Source organism: Conger conger, chromosome 4 (assembly GCF_963514075.1).
Source record: "Conger conger chromosome 4, fConCon1.1, whole genome shotgun sequence".
Taxonomy (NCBI): domain Eukaryota; kingdom Metazoa; phylum Chordata; class Actinopteri; order Anguilliformes; family Congridae; genus Conger; species Conger conger.
The window spans coordinates 57942015-57957852 of NC_083763.1; the positions used below are offsets into that span (position 1 = coordinate 57942015).

The window sequence follows — 15838 nt, forward strand, 5'->3', positions numbered from 1 at the left end:
ATCAGTAGGACTGCTTTTGACCGGTACGTTTTCAGTCAATATCTCTCAAGGTGATTATAGTTGGCCAGTATCATACATTAATTGGACACTGGCAGTAGAAACAGCAGAAGTAAAGAAGTGAGCAGATTACACCAGTGATGATAATTATTTTGTGCCGGCAGGAAAGACCTCTGTAATAAACCCTTAGACCAAAAGTATAAAGGTACTTTTGATTTGAGAAAATTTCCATGAGATTAAGAACACATTCTTCCTCAAGATCAGTCTCGATATCCAAATGAATTTCATCATAGCCCTCAGCCAACACAAGGTACAATATTTACCTTCGCCCAATGTACTGCCTTCGAATCCAGACCTTCTCCACAGTGACTGAAGAGATTCTTGATGTCCATAAGGCCACCCAAACAACAATTACTAATCCTACCCTTAAGTATCACCAATTACATTCCCCAATGCGACAGAGGACTACCAGTGTTTAGAGTCTAACAAGAAAAGTGGCAATAAAACGTGCTCGAGTTGAAATACACAAAGAGCTAATTCATCAACTTCAGAGAGAAATCCTGAAATCTTGATGAAGTATCCCACAGGCCAACGGAAGAATCCTGAGCAGTTTAATGTTTGCACTCGGAGAGTCTGCAATATCTCACTCCAGGTAATCGATTAAATAAACAATCACAGCATTGGTGAAAGAAAATTATAAATAAAAATAGCTAATGCACACATCATAAAAGGGATTTTTTTTTTTCCCTTTAAATTATGAGAATTAGTATACCCATTTTTCAGGGGGCAAAGGGGGCAGGAAGATTCAAAAATAAATATTCAATAACAAAGGTCACTCTATTCTGTGAAAAATATGAACATAATCTGAAAGGCAGAAATAAATCCTCTGGTTTGAATACGGAACCCAGCTCTACCACAAAAAAAAAAAAAAAAACAGAATTCCTCAGGGTAGAACTCAGACAGTTCTGTCGAGTCTCTATTGACACATAAATTAGAAAAACTGTTCATGATGTTAAAAAGCTTAAAACAAGTAACCTGTTTGCATGCATGTGTGTTTGAAGAGAGTTCTGGCTCAGGCAAATACATTTTATATATATTTTATATACTGTATATCAAACTAAAACTAATACAGCATTAACTCAAAAAGGATCAAGAAAAAAATAAACCGAGGGTATGGGTGGTGGTGGAGGGGTGAAAATTAAAACCAGAATAATCAGTTTTGGATGTTTTTTTTTTTTTTTGGAGGGGGGAGGGTGTGGGGCCGTAATGGCCCGGTGTGATGGAGGTGTTCCGTCACATGATGGGTGTTGGGGAGAGGGGCGGGGGATCGGGTTCAGAATCGAGGGTGAACGGAGAGAGTCCAGCGTTCTCCAGGAAAAGTCTTTTTCCTCATCTTTACACACAAAACATGTCTAAAATGAAGCTTTTGTCAAAAGTCCTTATTCATGACGGTGTTCTACTTCTCTGCTTTTTTTAAATTTTATTTATTTACTTTTTCTTTTTTCCTTTTTTTAGCTTGTGGACAGAGAAGATCGTGACACTGCGATTATGTGAGGCGAGTGTTTCTGACCGAGTACACGTGAGAGACTGTGTGCATGCATGTAGGCATATGTGATGTTCTGTATGGAGCACAGGTGAGCTGTGCATGGCGCGTGGATGTGTGTGTGTGTGTGTGTGTGTCTGTGTGTGTGCGCGTGTGTGTGTGTGTGTGTGTGTCTCTGGGCAGACAGGGCTGATGCTGCAGCTCTCCAGTGCTCCTTCAGCCTGTCCATCGGCGGCTCCTCAGTCCTACTCCTTGGCCTCCAGGAAGAGGGTCTCCTGAGGAAACAGCTTGGCCTCCAGTAAAGTCCACGCCGGGTCCATCTGGGTGATCTGAGGGGAGAGGGGGAACTGATGTCACCGTGATGTCATAAACGCCCGACTCCTGTAGTTTTTACATGCCCACAGGAAGTGCACGTCTTCTGGTGAGACTGTGCCGGTTGCAGGGTGGACAGGGTAAGGGGACCGCACTAATGAACAAGGGTGCTGCGCTCTGTGACTGAAAAAAAGTTCTCACACGGCCTACGCTCCCCAGTGCCAAACATTTATTAACACCGAACAAATGTTTGGAGCCTAGTGGCTCTCTGTTCTGTAACTGCAACATTGTGTAACTGTGGGTGATACCGTCCAGCTAGGAGACTGTTAAGGCCAGTTAGTTCATAGTCCAGCCTCAGAACTGTCATTCAACTAAGCTGGCCTTTACCATTAGCCCTCCTGGCTTAAACCGCCCGGCTAAACCCATTAGCAAACTGACCTCAGACATAATTAAAACAACAATATCAGTACTGTCGGGGAAAAAATGACATTTTGACAGCGGAGATCAGATCAGATTTTTTAAATGACTTTTGGGGGGGCATGTACTCATGTAAAAGTATATTTTTCTTACATCCACATGGAAAAGCAGGGGTTGTAAGCCACTAATCTGACAAAATCACATCGAGATAACAGGGGCCAGAATCCCCGAGAGATTGATCAGATCCGCTTTTGTTAGGCCCTGATCCAACCAAAGCAGCCCTGACCGAGAGGACCCACCACAGAGGAAGAGCAACAGAGCACAGTGAAGCTGGCCTCCACACACACCACACACTCCTGCCAATGTTCAAACACACCTACACATCCCACAGTACACACACCACATACTCCTGCCAATGTTCATACACACCTACACATCCCACAGGACACACACCGCACACTCCTGCCAATGTTCATACACACCTACACATCCCACAGGACACACACCGCACACTCCTGCCAGTGTTCATACACACCTACACATCCCACAGGACACACACCGCACACTCCTGCCTGTGTTCATACACACCTACACATCCCAGAGTACACACACCACACACTCCTGCCAATGTTCATACACACCTACACATCCCACAGTACACACACTTACACATCCCACAGTACACACACCACACACTCCTGCCTGTGTTCATACACACTGCACATTCATGCCTGTGTTCATACACACCACAGCACACACATTGCACACCGTCACAGAAGTGCTCCAGCATGTCTGATTACTGGTCTGAACTGCTGGAAAAACCACGTATCATGACACTACACGAAGATTACACTGAGGTATTTAGCAGATGTTCTAATCCAACTAATCTTAAGACCTAAAGGCCTTTAGCTAAGCTTCACTGCAGCCATCAGTGCAAGAATGATGCATATCATTTTCTTTTTGCTAATTGCACTCACACCGGTACCAATAACATAAGGATCATAGTTGTGCTACCTTTACCACCAAACCTTGCGCTTAATTTGCTCAATGCTAGAAGCCTGGCTGGCGGCTAAAGTCTGATAATCACCGGGGTGTCACTTTACATAGGCTGCAGCCCAGCACCTGTGTCCTCCGGGCTGCCCTGCGATGGGGAGCCCAGCGGAGGCTTATCAGCTAGCTGTGGGTGACAGGCAGCGATTAGTCCTCCTATTATGATTACTAGCACTGTAATTAACGAGCAGGACCGCGGCGGTCACTGTCACGTTTACATTGAAAACAGTACAGAAAATGAGCTCGGGAGATGGATCAATTGGTGTCAAACCCCCCCGCCCCCGCCCCCTCCCTCCCCCCCAGACCGAAAAGCAAAACGGAACGACTGAACGAGGTTAAAGGGTGGTGATGCAAATAAAAAGAAAAAAAAAAAAACATTGAGTTGAGTTTAACAACATTTAACAGCAATTTAATCACCGCTGCCCAGCCTGGTCACTTATCCAATCATCCGACCCCCCCCTCTTTCTACCTGCCCGTGTGTCACCAACAGGGCTAATTCCATTTTCACTTCAGTGAATTCGCAAAATGAAGTTCAATTTTACAAATGAGTAAGCCAAATGAGTAAGCCACACAATATTCTGGTTATTGCCATTATTCTGAATAAGACAATATTCAGAATAAGCCATTTACATGGCGACTGAGAAATTAATGTTTTGTCTTATACGGCTGTTTGCATGCAGCTGTGTAATAATAATATCAGCATATACCATGCCTTCGGAATATGCCATATTCTGAATAAGGCCTTATTTGGGGTATTAAATCAGAATATGCTGTTTCCATGACCCATATCTAATTTTATATTGTCTTATTGGGAATAATATCAGAATATGAGTGTGCAGAAATGAAGCCATTGAATTTCATAGGCATGAATTTAATATAAATTAATTTTGTTAATTGACTGATTTGAAGAAGTAATGGACTAGAACGGGCTGTATTCCTACAGACAGAATTCCTCTTTAAGGTCTCAGTTTGGGGTGAGAGTCTGGGTGCCTCTCTGACTCACCCGGTCTGAGCTACATCCAGCCAGTGCCATACCATATCAGGCATGTCTAGGAACAGGAGTGGTTTGTTTGAATATCAGATGTTTGGTTACTTCTAAAAATAAGGATTATAGGGGTAGCTTCACCAGTATATTCAGCATCATCAGTTCTGCGGATGGTGGATTCACAGGTCACAAAACCTATCAAGATAAACCTACCTACAGGACAGCCAGCTCAGTGGAATAGCCAGTTCATCATACACTTCCAACCTCCCTTTTATAATCTTCAGAATTTTTTTTCTTTCTTTTTTTTCTTTTTTAAATCAAAGTTAATTTAGCTACTTCAACAGGGACCAAAGCCAAACAATGTAAAATATTTGAATCGCATGAAATCTCTTCAAATAATCAAATACAACTGCAGCAAGTGCCAAGAAGCACAAGAGGGGAGTGTGTGCAGCACTGCTTCCACCACAGACAAATAATCACAACACTTAAACTGCAAATGTCAAAGCCGGGAGAGATAATATCACAACAGACATTAGGAGGTGGAAACATGATAAAAATAGTGGAGCGCTGAACACAATGGCAGTAAATGTGCTCCAGCGGAGAGAGCCGTGCTGTGGGACGTCGAGGCCCCCGTCTGTCCCCGGAGAGAGGCGGGGGGAGGAACGTGGCACACCTAAGAAAGCAGGTCTGTTCCTCTGCAGCAGAAGTGATTTACATGCAATTAGGGCGGCTCGTCTTCGCGGCGCGACCCTCGGGCGGGGGACCTCGTGGGGAGAGCGGGGCCGCGGGGCCGCGCGCGGAGCAGCTGACGGCAGGGCGGAGTGCTAACAAATGACATCACAATGTTGTGCAAACAAGACGCGGGTGCGTGGCTTCTCGCCACCCGCGCTTTAGCGGCTTGGCAGCCGCCGGCGATGCTAATGAGCCTGGCGGGGCTGGCGTGACCCACCGGCAGGTACAGCCGCACGGAGGGGGCAAAGCCTGGAGCGCGAGGGCGGAGTGTGAGCGCGTGTGTGAGAGTGTGTGTGTGACGGGGGCGTGTGTGTGTGTGTGTGTGTGTGTGTGAGAGTGTGTGTGTGAGGGGGCGTGTGTGAGTGAGCGTGAGTGTGTGTGTGTGTGTGTGTGTGTGTGTGTGTGTGTGTGTGTGTGAGTGAGCGTGTGTGTGTGTGTGTGTGTGTGTGTGTGTGTGTGTGAGAGAGTGTGTGTGTGTGAGGGGGCGTGTGTGAGTGAGTGTGAGTGTGTGTGTGAGCGTGTGTGTGAGTGTGTGTGAGAGTATGTGTGAGAGTCTATGTGTGTGTGTGTGTGTGTCTATGTATGTGTGAGCAAGTGTGAGCAGGCGTGTGAGTGCGTGCGAGCACATGTGTGTGTGTGCGCGTTTGTGAGCGTGTGTGTGACCATGTGTGTGTGAGTGTGTGTGCATGTGTGTGCACGTGCGCATGTGTGTGTTTGTGCGAGTGTGTGTGTCAGCGTGTGTGTGTGTCAGCGTGTGTGTGTTAGCAGCGAGGGGGGCTGCACATCGCCCTTCTCCCTAAAAAGACAGAAACAAGGTGTCACACTGACACAGGAGACAAGAACCATCGGTGGTTGTTTACACTGTTATCCAATTAACAAACTGTAAGCACAGAAGCATCTGTCAACAAACAAAGCTGTTGTTTTCCTCCACACTCTCCCTCCCTATCACTTCCCATTCTTTGCCCTCTGGTCACACCTAACCTTCAGAATACTTCCCCAGGATGCCAGGGAATGAACACGGATGAGTGCACCACCCAGGAATACGGGGACTATACAGGTGAGGTTAGAGAAGACCGAGTCTTATGCCATATCCGGGGCCATGTGTGATGAAATACAAATAAAAAACTCATCAGCTAAAATCTAAAATTTAATTTCCACAGTTCATTCTGCTCCGACAGATGACATATCACTGTTCTGGTGCAAAAACAATGAACAGAACCTTCATTTATAACTATCTGAAAAAATCCATCTCTTCCCATTTCCATACGAGACCCAAAGCTTCTTAAGCACATACTAACCTTTATATCTTTATTGAAATGTTGAGTGATCTGCAGTCCCCAAAGTACCATAAAACTGGGTAAGATTCACAATACCAACAGAAGAATATGAAGCAATCCTGCCGTCTCCAGGATAACACTATGAACCACAGTGAATTCATGTACTTTTGAGAAGCTTAGAAAGGGTTGGAGCCAATTTAAATCCAAACGCACAGAGTTCTGCATCTACAATCTGGCCGTTTTGTTCAATAGGCACCATACTTGATCTAATTTTCGGACTCATTTGGAAACCACGGGTTTTATTAACAGTATTAAAATACGCACACCTCTAGAGTAACAACTACTCTACATATTCACCGTAAATAAAACAGCGGGAGGTGACCGTGACCATATAACGAATAACCTGCATAGAGTATCTCCTCATTGTGTTCGGAGTGGGAGAAGAGAGACTTATCCAGCTAAAGCACTGCATCTCCATGGAGAGACAGGGCCCACAGAACAGAACCCTGACAGTGACTGGGAGTCAGTCCCCTGGGAGGAAGAATAACTGCCACTGGTCTCTATGTCACTCAGGGAGGGAGGGTTTCAATCAACGGGCTATTCCCCAAACAGCAACAACTCCTCTTGACAATCAGGCACCTGCAGTGTGCCTCACAGCAACACAAGAAGAGCATTACTCCAGCACGTTGGCCACACTGAACTACACATTTAAAATAAACGCTACCTGGCTGCGTGTAGTACAAACGTTCAGACAAGTGTCCCTGTCTCCAAACGATATGACAACATTCAATATAGAGCAATTAGTGCTTCAAACATAAAACACATTTAAAGCCAGCCATTTTGAACAAGGTGAAAATAAAACGTATGAATAATATGAAAAGGTAATACACCGAAAATATAAAAGGTGTAACTCCAAACATTGGCCGAACGTGGAGCCGAAATAACATTTTTAATGAAGCCATTTAGTTTCCATGTTAATTAAAAGCAAATGGCTTGTCTGATTTAAAGTTATGTTGTCAAGTGTTTATTTGGCCAATTACTAAAGCAGTGGGAGATCATTATCTGCCTGCAGAAACGATGACAGCACTCCGAGCAGGGGCGTGAACAGACCACTTCAAAGCACACTGCCGGGGAGGGAGAGAGGGAGGGAGGGAGGAAGGGAGGGAGGGAGGGTGGGTGGCTGGGTGAATAGGGCCCTGGTCCCAGGGGAACCAGAACCAGGTTTGAGCTTCCCCTGAGCAGAAAGGCAATCAGGCCAATCAGGTCACACAAGTGCTCTATACGCAGCACAAAACAGCGCCAACACAAACAGAGTGTGCAGCAGCACTGGGGCACTGGGTGACAGCGCCGGGGCTGAGCAGAGGGCCGCGCGGCTCCATAAACTGCGCAAGGTGGTTATTAGTGCTGCTTTTCATCCGGGGGAGATATCGCCGCATTTGTTCTCCGCCGTTAATTCCACGATGATTACGGAAAACGTGATTTCTTAATTAAAAGGCTGCTTTGAAATGAAAGCTTGCCTTCCGAAACTTGTTTTGCGATGGCTGTTATGAAGCAGGCCTTTTTTTAATCACATAATGTAACACCGTCATTGCGCTTTAAAAAAAAGTTACTTCATGAATCAGCCGACTGGGTATTCATTTTGAAAATAAATAATAAAGAAATTAATTAATTAATTAAAATTGTAATTACGTGGCATTATTTTTATTTAGCGACGTACAATAAGTGCATAGCAAAGGTCATTGGAAGAATGACAGAACATTTATTTTGTTAGAATCTAACAATATTTGTTATAATCTACCCCTGATGAAGGCAGTGTGCCAAAACATTGGCAAATATTTAGTAAGCAAATTAAATTTTGGAGCAAAAAGAGTGTGCAGCTTTCTTTATATACATTTTTAAATCAATCAAAAATTTTATCGTTTTTAAATATACAATAAAACTTTTAAAAAATATCAAACGTTGGTAAAGTGCTTAATAGATCAGCAACTGTGAATATGACCAGTTGACTTTATAAAAATACTAAGGCAGTAAAAGATGTTTGTGTTGCTTTTATTTTCCATGTTTAGCCCAATAGCCAGAATGAAAAGAAATCTCCGGCATCCCTAATTCTCCAGTGGCACAATGCGGTTATATTTAGATAATGAACTAAGAGAACAACTGGGACAATGAATTATTAAACAACGCAGGGATAAAATGCACTATTAGCTGCTACTAATAAACTCTTTAAAAACCTGCAGGGTACAATATTCACACAGGCACACAGCGTTGTGCCTGGCTGCATAGTATAACATATCAAGAACATAAATGCGCCAATATAGTGAACATAAAGCCTCGCAGCAAAGTAAACCATCCACGCTGTTTATAGGGGCTTATTATATTGGGGTTTATTATAGGTTATTTTATAGTGTATCAGTTTTCCCTGTGGCCAGGAGTTCTCAGGAGGCTTGGTACATAATGGTTTGTGTGTCCTTTGCGGTCACTGGTTTGCTTGCAATAATTCGTAGCCTTTCAATCGCTGACCACAGATCAAAAAAAGGACGCGCGCCGTAGACGGGCACCCCGGAACATGAGTACGCCAGATAAAACAGGAGCGCCATAATGGGAGAGCACATCTGTCCGGAGAGAAGGGCGACAGAGTAAAACGGCAATGCGGAGAAATGTCAACCCGGGAAAGAGAGCAACTCAACATCTCCCCCCCCGCTCCCCGGCTGCCACGGAAACAAAAGTATTCTTTTCCCTCTCCCGTCTGTTTTAATTATTTCCTTACTGCAGATCTCTGGCAATTATCTTCACTTTTAATGCAGGAGAGGAAAGATTTGGCTTAAACATTTGCGGAGAATTACAAATGCAATAGTGCTATATCCGCTAATCCCTCCACAGAAACACTGGGAGCCTCTGGATGTGATGGAACAGTGCTGCTGCGTTTTGGGTTTAATTAGATGTGAGTGCGAGAGGATTAGACCGGGCACAAACACCGGCTGCCATTAAACTCCCGCCTCTAGAGTTTCACTTGGAACCAAGATGCAAGGCGAGTGGCAATCAAAGGCAAAAAACTGCTCCTCCACAGAGCCAAACTGCTTTCCCTGGCAGAGCCACTTTTTGATCTTGGCTTCAATAGGAAGCATCTTGCTCATTATGACAACCTTGCATATTCAATTGTTTATATAACATGGAAGAATGAAACATTGGCTATGCTAGTATGTTAGCCACTAGACTATATGCTAGCCACACACAATCGGTTGGTCGTTGGCTGAGCTTATGTTGATTCTTGAGGTACAAAACTAGAAGAACTACGAGATCCACAAGATGGACGCCCACGATAGACAACAGTCTATCAGAGGAAAGTTATCCTTCTTTATATTCTCAATTCTGAATGCCAAGCAGAGGTGAATCTTTGCTGGGAGGGCTCTAAACTGTCTGGAGGGACACCAAAAGGCCAGTGACCTGGTTGAAGCACTATGCGTGGTGTGTGCGCGCTTGCGTGTGTGGTGTGTGTGTGTGTGTGTGTGTGTATGTGAGCAGGCCACGGTCATGCGTGCGTGTGCCCACTCCCCATAGACCACAGTGGTGGGCTGTCTGGGCAGGCCTGCACACTCGTCCTGATTAATAGAAATCCCATATTTGTTTCCACAAGTCTAATTAACCAGGTAGTTAAAATGAAGCTCATTAGCTACCTGCCACAGAGCTTACCAACCCTGTCTCTAATTACTGTGATAACTCCAGTGTTGCCAAGGCGCAGTGGAGCCAAGCAGAACACTGCTGACAGTATCTTAAGTAACCAGTGCTCTTTTGTGCATACAGGGATCCTAATTACTATTCACCAAATTATAAATGCACTTGTGGATAGAATATAAAAAAAAAACATGCACACACAGTAGAAAAAGGTTCTCATTAGCCTGCCATGGCTTTTAATTAAACTGCAAGCCTCAGACTATCCCTACAGTCACACTACCCAGACACAGGGGACGGCGAGGAGCAACAAACTCTAGCCGCTCACTCAGTGGGATTAACAACCCAATTATTACTAGGTATATTTTCCAGCAGAGATACATTGAGAGATCACAGCACAGACTGTTCCGCAAATTGCCGGGGATTGTTTTGAAACAGAATGATTGACTTTGAGGGACTTAGTGACCACTGTTCACAAAACACACAAAGACGCGGGCACCGACTGGCTTGCGTCTTTGTGTGTTAATATAAATGCAGAAAAAGGACTGCTGGTTCTGGGGAATACATCTCATTTTCTTAATCACTGATTAGCAGGAGTAATTATATCTCCAAAAGGTTTCGTGTGGTATGGTGGATGAAACCGATTCTCATTACAGACCAGCGAAAGTGCATTGTGGATGTGTGGTACTCACAGCCACAACATTACGAGCCAGTTTCACAGACACAGATTAAGCCTGGCCCTGGACTGAACTCAATTTTCAATGGAGATTCTGCATAAAAAACACTATTTAGTCCAGGACTAAGCTTAATCTTTGTCTGTGAACCAGTTCTGTAACTGGAGTAACTGAATTAGTAACTGAAGAATGACCTGAGGAGCAGGGAACATCCCTCTGACATACAATCACATTGTTACAGTGGGTAGTGATGTGGCTCTAGTCCCCTTGGCCAATCCCTCTGTCGTGTTGCTACCAGGTTCCCTGATAACTGAACTACAGAGACGAGGGTGTGGGAGAGGGTGTGCACTCACATTTCTGCGGGGGAAGGTGGTGAGCAGCTTAAACTCGTCCCACGGGTAGCCTTTGGAGGCCACGAAGTCGAAGAGGACCTGCAGCTTGCAGGTTCCCAGGAAGCGCCTCTCCAAGAACTCCCCGCTGGGCGTCCGGATCCTCAGCTTACTGACCGCCTCGGCGCCCTCCTCCTCCGGCTCCGGGGGCAAGGCCTGCTCCAGGGAGAGACGGATGGCCTGGACACAGAGAGAGAGAGAGAGAGAGAGAGACAGAGAGAGAGAGAGAGAGAGAGAGAGAGAGAGAGAGAGAGAGAGAGAGAGAGAGAGAGAGAGAGAGAGAGAGAGAGAGAGAGAGAGAGACAGAGAGAGAGAGAGAGAGCGAGAGAGAGAGAGAGAGAGAGAGAGAGAGAGAGAGAGAGAGAGACGGACGCAGACACGTTAAGAAAGATAACTCTTCTCTGGATCTGCATAACACATGCGCTAACACAGGGCTCCATACTAACATTTCTTCTAAGGAGCATGTGTGCCCAACTTGAAAAACCTATGTGTACAATAATGCATCCAAACTAGTACATGTGTGTTGACATTATTTTTCCAGTTAGCATACATGAATTTTCTGAAATAAAAGTATCACCATAAAATATCTGCAATATCAACCCTGGAAGATACATAGCAAATTTGACATGTAGCGTAAGAAACAACGTGCCAACGATCAATTGAAAAACAATATAAAGGAACAATAAACAGCCTGTTATATTACGGTAAACATGACAGCGGCTTCGATCAATAGGGCGGTAACATTGTCAATCTGAAGTGACTTTTCTACTGGCCAAAAAGAACAAAAAAAAACCTACCCTCGTAAAGGCGTGCCCTTTATATGCCATTCATATATATCCTATATGCTGTGTGCTCTTTATTCACACTTATAAAGCATCAAACAGGCGCAGACAAAGGTCCCTTTTCCGCTCGTAAATACGCGGCTTATTCACAATAACAGCAAAAAAAGGGCATCATGGATCCTCCACTGCAGGGGAATTAATCAAATCTCCGATGTCACGGTGCAGAACCAACTGGCCCTGTGTGGTTTTCACCTAAAGCTTGTTGTTCCTGTTTTGACAGTCGGTAGCATATGCTGTGACAACACATGGCAGCTTTATTTACCAACCATAATGCAATTATATTTCATAAAAGTGTACAACAGTAGCTCATTAGCAGCTCCTGTCTTTGTGTGCCTGTGCCTGGAGCCTCCCCCCCTGCTCTCCAGCCCCCCGGAGTCTGCTCCCCCGGGTAGGCCTGCATAAAGGGTCCCGCGGGAGCCCCGCCCCAGCACACGGTGCGCACGGGTCCCGGTCCTCATAAAGAGCGCTGGTGAGCACCTTTTCACCGCAGGAAAACACACACACACACACACACACACACACACACACACACACACACACACACACACACACACACACACACACACACACACTCTCTCTCTTTCTCTTACACTCTCTCTCACACACACACACACACACACACACACACACACACTCATACACACACATATACACACATATACACACACACACTCTCTCTCTCTTACACACTCTCTCTTGCTCTCACACTCTCTCTCTCACACACACACACACACTCTCTCTTGCTCTCACACTCTCTCTCACACACACACACACACACACAAACACTCTCTTGCTCTCACACTCTCTCTCACACACACACACACACACACACACACACACACACACACACTGTCTCTCACTCGCGTGCGCACACACACACTCTTTCTCTCTCTCACGCTCACACTCACACACACACACACACAGGCGTGTGCACCTGACAGAGCCGGCTGGCTCGGTTACTCCCCCCCGCCCGACCACCTCTCTCCCCTCGCCCGCGAAAACTCCCAAGGCCTGGCCTCCCTTTCATCCCCCGCCTCGCACAAAGACACCAAATCACGGACTGCATTTCCTCTCTTTTTATTTTGTATTATTGTACAGTTCTGTGCCGGGAGCTTTGTTGCCGACGGCATTGTCGCGATAAAGGAACAGGGCCGAGTGAGCAGGCTGGTGGCTGTTGGCCGGGGTCCAGGTGTGGGACATCATGTTGCCTTGTTTACTCACACACAATGTGGGAGAAATGAGCCATTCTTCTGCCAGGCAGGGAGACGCTGCGCTCAATGACTGTAACAGCTGTCCCTCCGCACACGCCATGCAGCCCCACACAATGTCTCCCGCCCGCACACCAGCCCCAGGGCCGCACCGACAACATCACTAAAGCCCAGCACATTCTCCTCTCTCAGCTCCTGCGTCAATAGGCCGTGCCAAATAGGCACATTGTGCCGTTCGCGTCTCGCAAAAGATGGTCAAATAAAGCCGTGAATGTCATTTGTGCGGATTCACTTACAGTACCTAGGAGAGCCATTAAACAGGTGCATTATTTCCACATGTCCAATGGCCGTACCTGGCCAGGACAAAAAGCGGTTACCTGTCCACACAATGCAAAAGGTTTAATCTATTTACCATGAACAAAACCGTATACATATATATAGAACTTTCAAATACAGTAGAAGATCCGATACACAAACACTTCAGGAATGGGTGTTGGTCCTGAACTCAAATATTTGAAAGGGAGGTCAAAATACAGCCATTTAAATTTGAATTGCTTCTTGGAATGGTTACTAATATGCTTCATTTGTTTAAAAGGTTATCATTTATCCAGCAATAAATTGTTTCACGAGCTAAAACCTTATACAGGTAGTGAGGATCTCTTCAGAACATTAACTTCTGTCTTATGCAGACTTTCCAGAAGATGAGAAGTTATAATAAGCAGCAAATAACTGATCTAACAAGCAGACGGCTAAAAAGCTACCTGCTTTAAAGTTATTGTGAAAACAAATATATTCTGTGTACATCAATTACTGGGAAAGAAAAACAATGTAGGGTTAAGCTAGAAATGGTTCTTCCTGCATCACAAGATGGCAGAAGGAGCACAGAATGGGAGCAGCAGACTGCCAACATGTAGCCTTGCTACTCCATAAATAAAATGGTAAATATGAAAGAAGCATATTTAAAGGGTTTAGTCTACAGCACAGGAGAAGTTAGGTCACAGTTGTTTGTGTTACATTATTCCTTGGAAACGAGTTCCCAACTTGCGGATTTTAGACGGACCCAACATGCAGCTATAGACAGACAAGGTGTATTTGCACTATTTATTTATTTAATGAATGGAAAGTGTGATTCGCACTGCTTAATGCTCATTTCTTCTGCCTCGGTGGCAATAACAAAGAGAACCTGCCTTATGTATCCTGTAATGAGGTGCTTGAGAAGGTGTAATTGTTTGTGCTACTTCCAGGTACATATCCTGTTTGACTGACCGGTCAGTCCGTAACACGGAGGTTCAATCCTCTGACCCTCTACACTATAATTTGTGTTAAAATGAACCTGTATAAAATTACACTAATGTTTTGCATTGTCAGTGCGGTGTTGCAGTCAGCTCGGTACGCTCCGGGTTGTTTTTCACGCCCCGCCTCATGTGAGCGCGGAGGCCCCTGACTCCCCAAGGGTTCATTACCAACACCGGGAGCGCAGCTCTCCTCCGTCAAGCCGAAGCTCACCGGGCGGCGCATCATTAAAACAAAAACAAACAAACAGAAGAAAAACGCAAACGCAACCGTCGAGCCGTTTCTACGACCGGCTTCACGCGTGACCGACTCCTCGCGCACAACAACCGGCGCCCAAGCGCTCAGGCCTGCGACCCGACCCTGCCACCTGACAAAAACAGGCCTTGTAACCAATTATCCCACCCTCCCCCCCCTCTCAAATTTGTGTTTGCTTTCCTGACCCCCCGTAGCTGAACCGAGCAGCGCATTGTGAGGTAAGCCCACGTGAGGTCAGAGACATAAATTGTGCGTTCGGATGAGAATGGGGGCATTGTGGGGTATTGTATTTCCGAATATCTACACTGTTGCGCACCGGCAGGGCCTTTGTTGGCAAATAAGAAGCCATGGCAATGAGAACTAGAGCACTATAGCGATATAATTAAAAGCAGCCAGGGCTTTTGTTGAGGGCTGTTTAACTAATGTGACAAATCATTTGAGACTGCAGCTTCACCTGAGCCAGTCGCTATGGAGTGCGCCACCGAGCAAATACCCAATAATCAGAAGAAAAGGAGATATAATTGCAGAGTGAATAACGACATTCCGGTTTGAATAATTGTTTTTCTTTGTGCGCCGGAGTACATGTGCTTTTGTTGCCGTCCCATTGTTTATTCGGTTTGAGAACGAGCCTGAAGAGGGATAATAGCCGCTATGACGCTGCCGCAGAGAGCGGAACAGGCCTCGCCGTTCAGTCCTGAGATTAGCGTGCGTTCTCTGCGCTCTGCTCCTGCTGCTGCGTCGTGTTTCTCCTGTTTCTGCAGAAGGAGGGATCCTGCACAGCCCCACGGGCCTGCCAACGGGACACTCCCACTCCACGTTCGTTCCGCTCGTGAAACAGGTCCGTTCGTATTAATACGACAGCTTCCGAATGCAAACATTTGGACATGGCTCAGGCGGTAAGAGCAGTCGTATGGCGGTCGGAGGGTTGCCGGTTCGATCCCCCGCCCGGGCTGTGTCGAAGTGTCCCTGAGCAAGACACCTAACCCCTAAATGCTCCTGACGAGCTGGTCCGTGCCTTGCATGGCAGCCAATCGCCATCGGTGTGTGAGTGTGTGTATGAATGGGTGAATGAGAAGCATCAATTGTACAGCGCTTTGGATAAAGGCGCTACATAAATGCCAACCATTTACCATTTACCAAACCAAATAAATGCACATTGAAAGTGTGTATTTAAGGAAAAAAAAAAACTAAAATT

General features: G+C 45.7%; 1 protein-coding gene across 1 annotated transcript in view; it reads right to left on the reverse strand.

The window, feature by feature from the left end:
- Window positions 1–594: 594 nt before the first annotated feature.
- faf1 (Fas (TNFRSF6) associated factor 1) overlaps window positions 595–15838 on the reverse strand; it is an 81989-nt gene continuing 66745 nt past the window's right edge. Inside the window, exons 18-19 of the mRNA XM_061239853.1 lie at window positions 11010–11225; window positions 595–1869 (exon numbers count right to left, since the gene is read on the reverse strand). Of these exons, the coding sequence (XP_061095837.1) occupies window positions 1786–1869; window positions 11010–11225 (300 nt within the window). The 3' untranslated portion in view covers window positions 595–1785. The remainder of the gene's footprint in view (window positions 1870–11009; window positions 11226–15838) is intronic.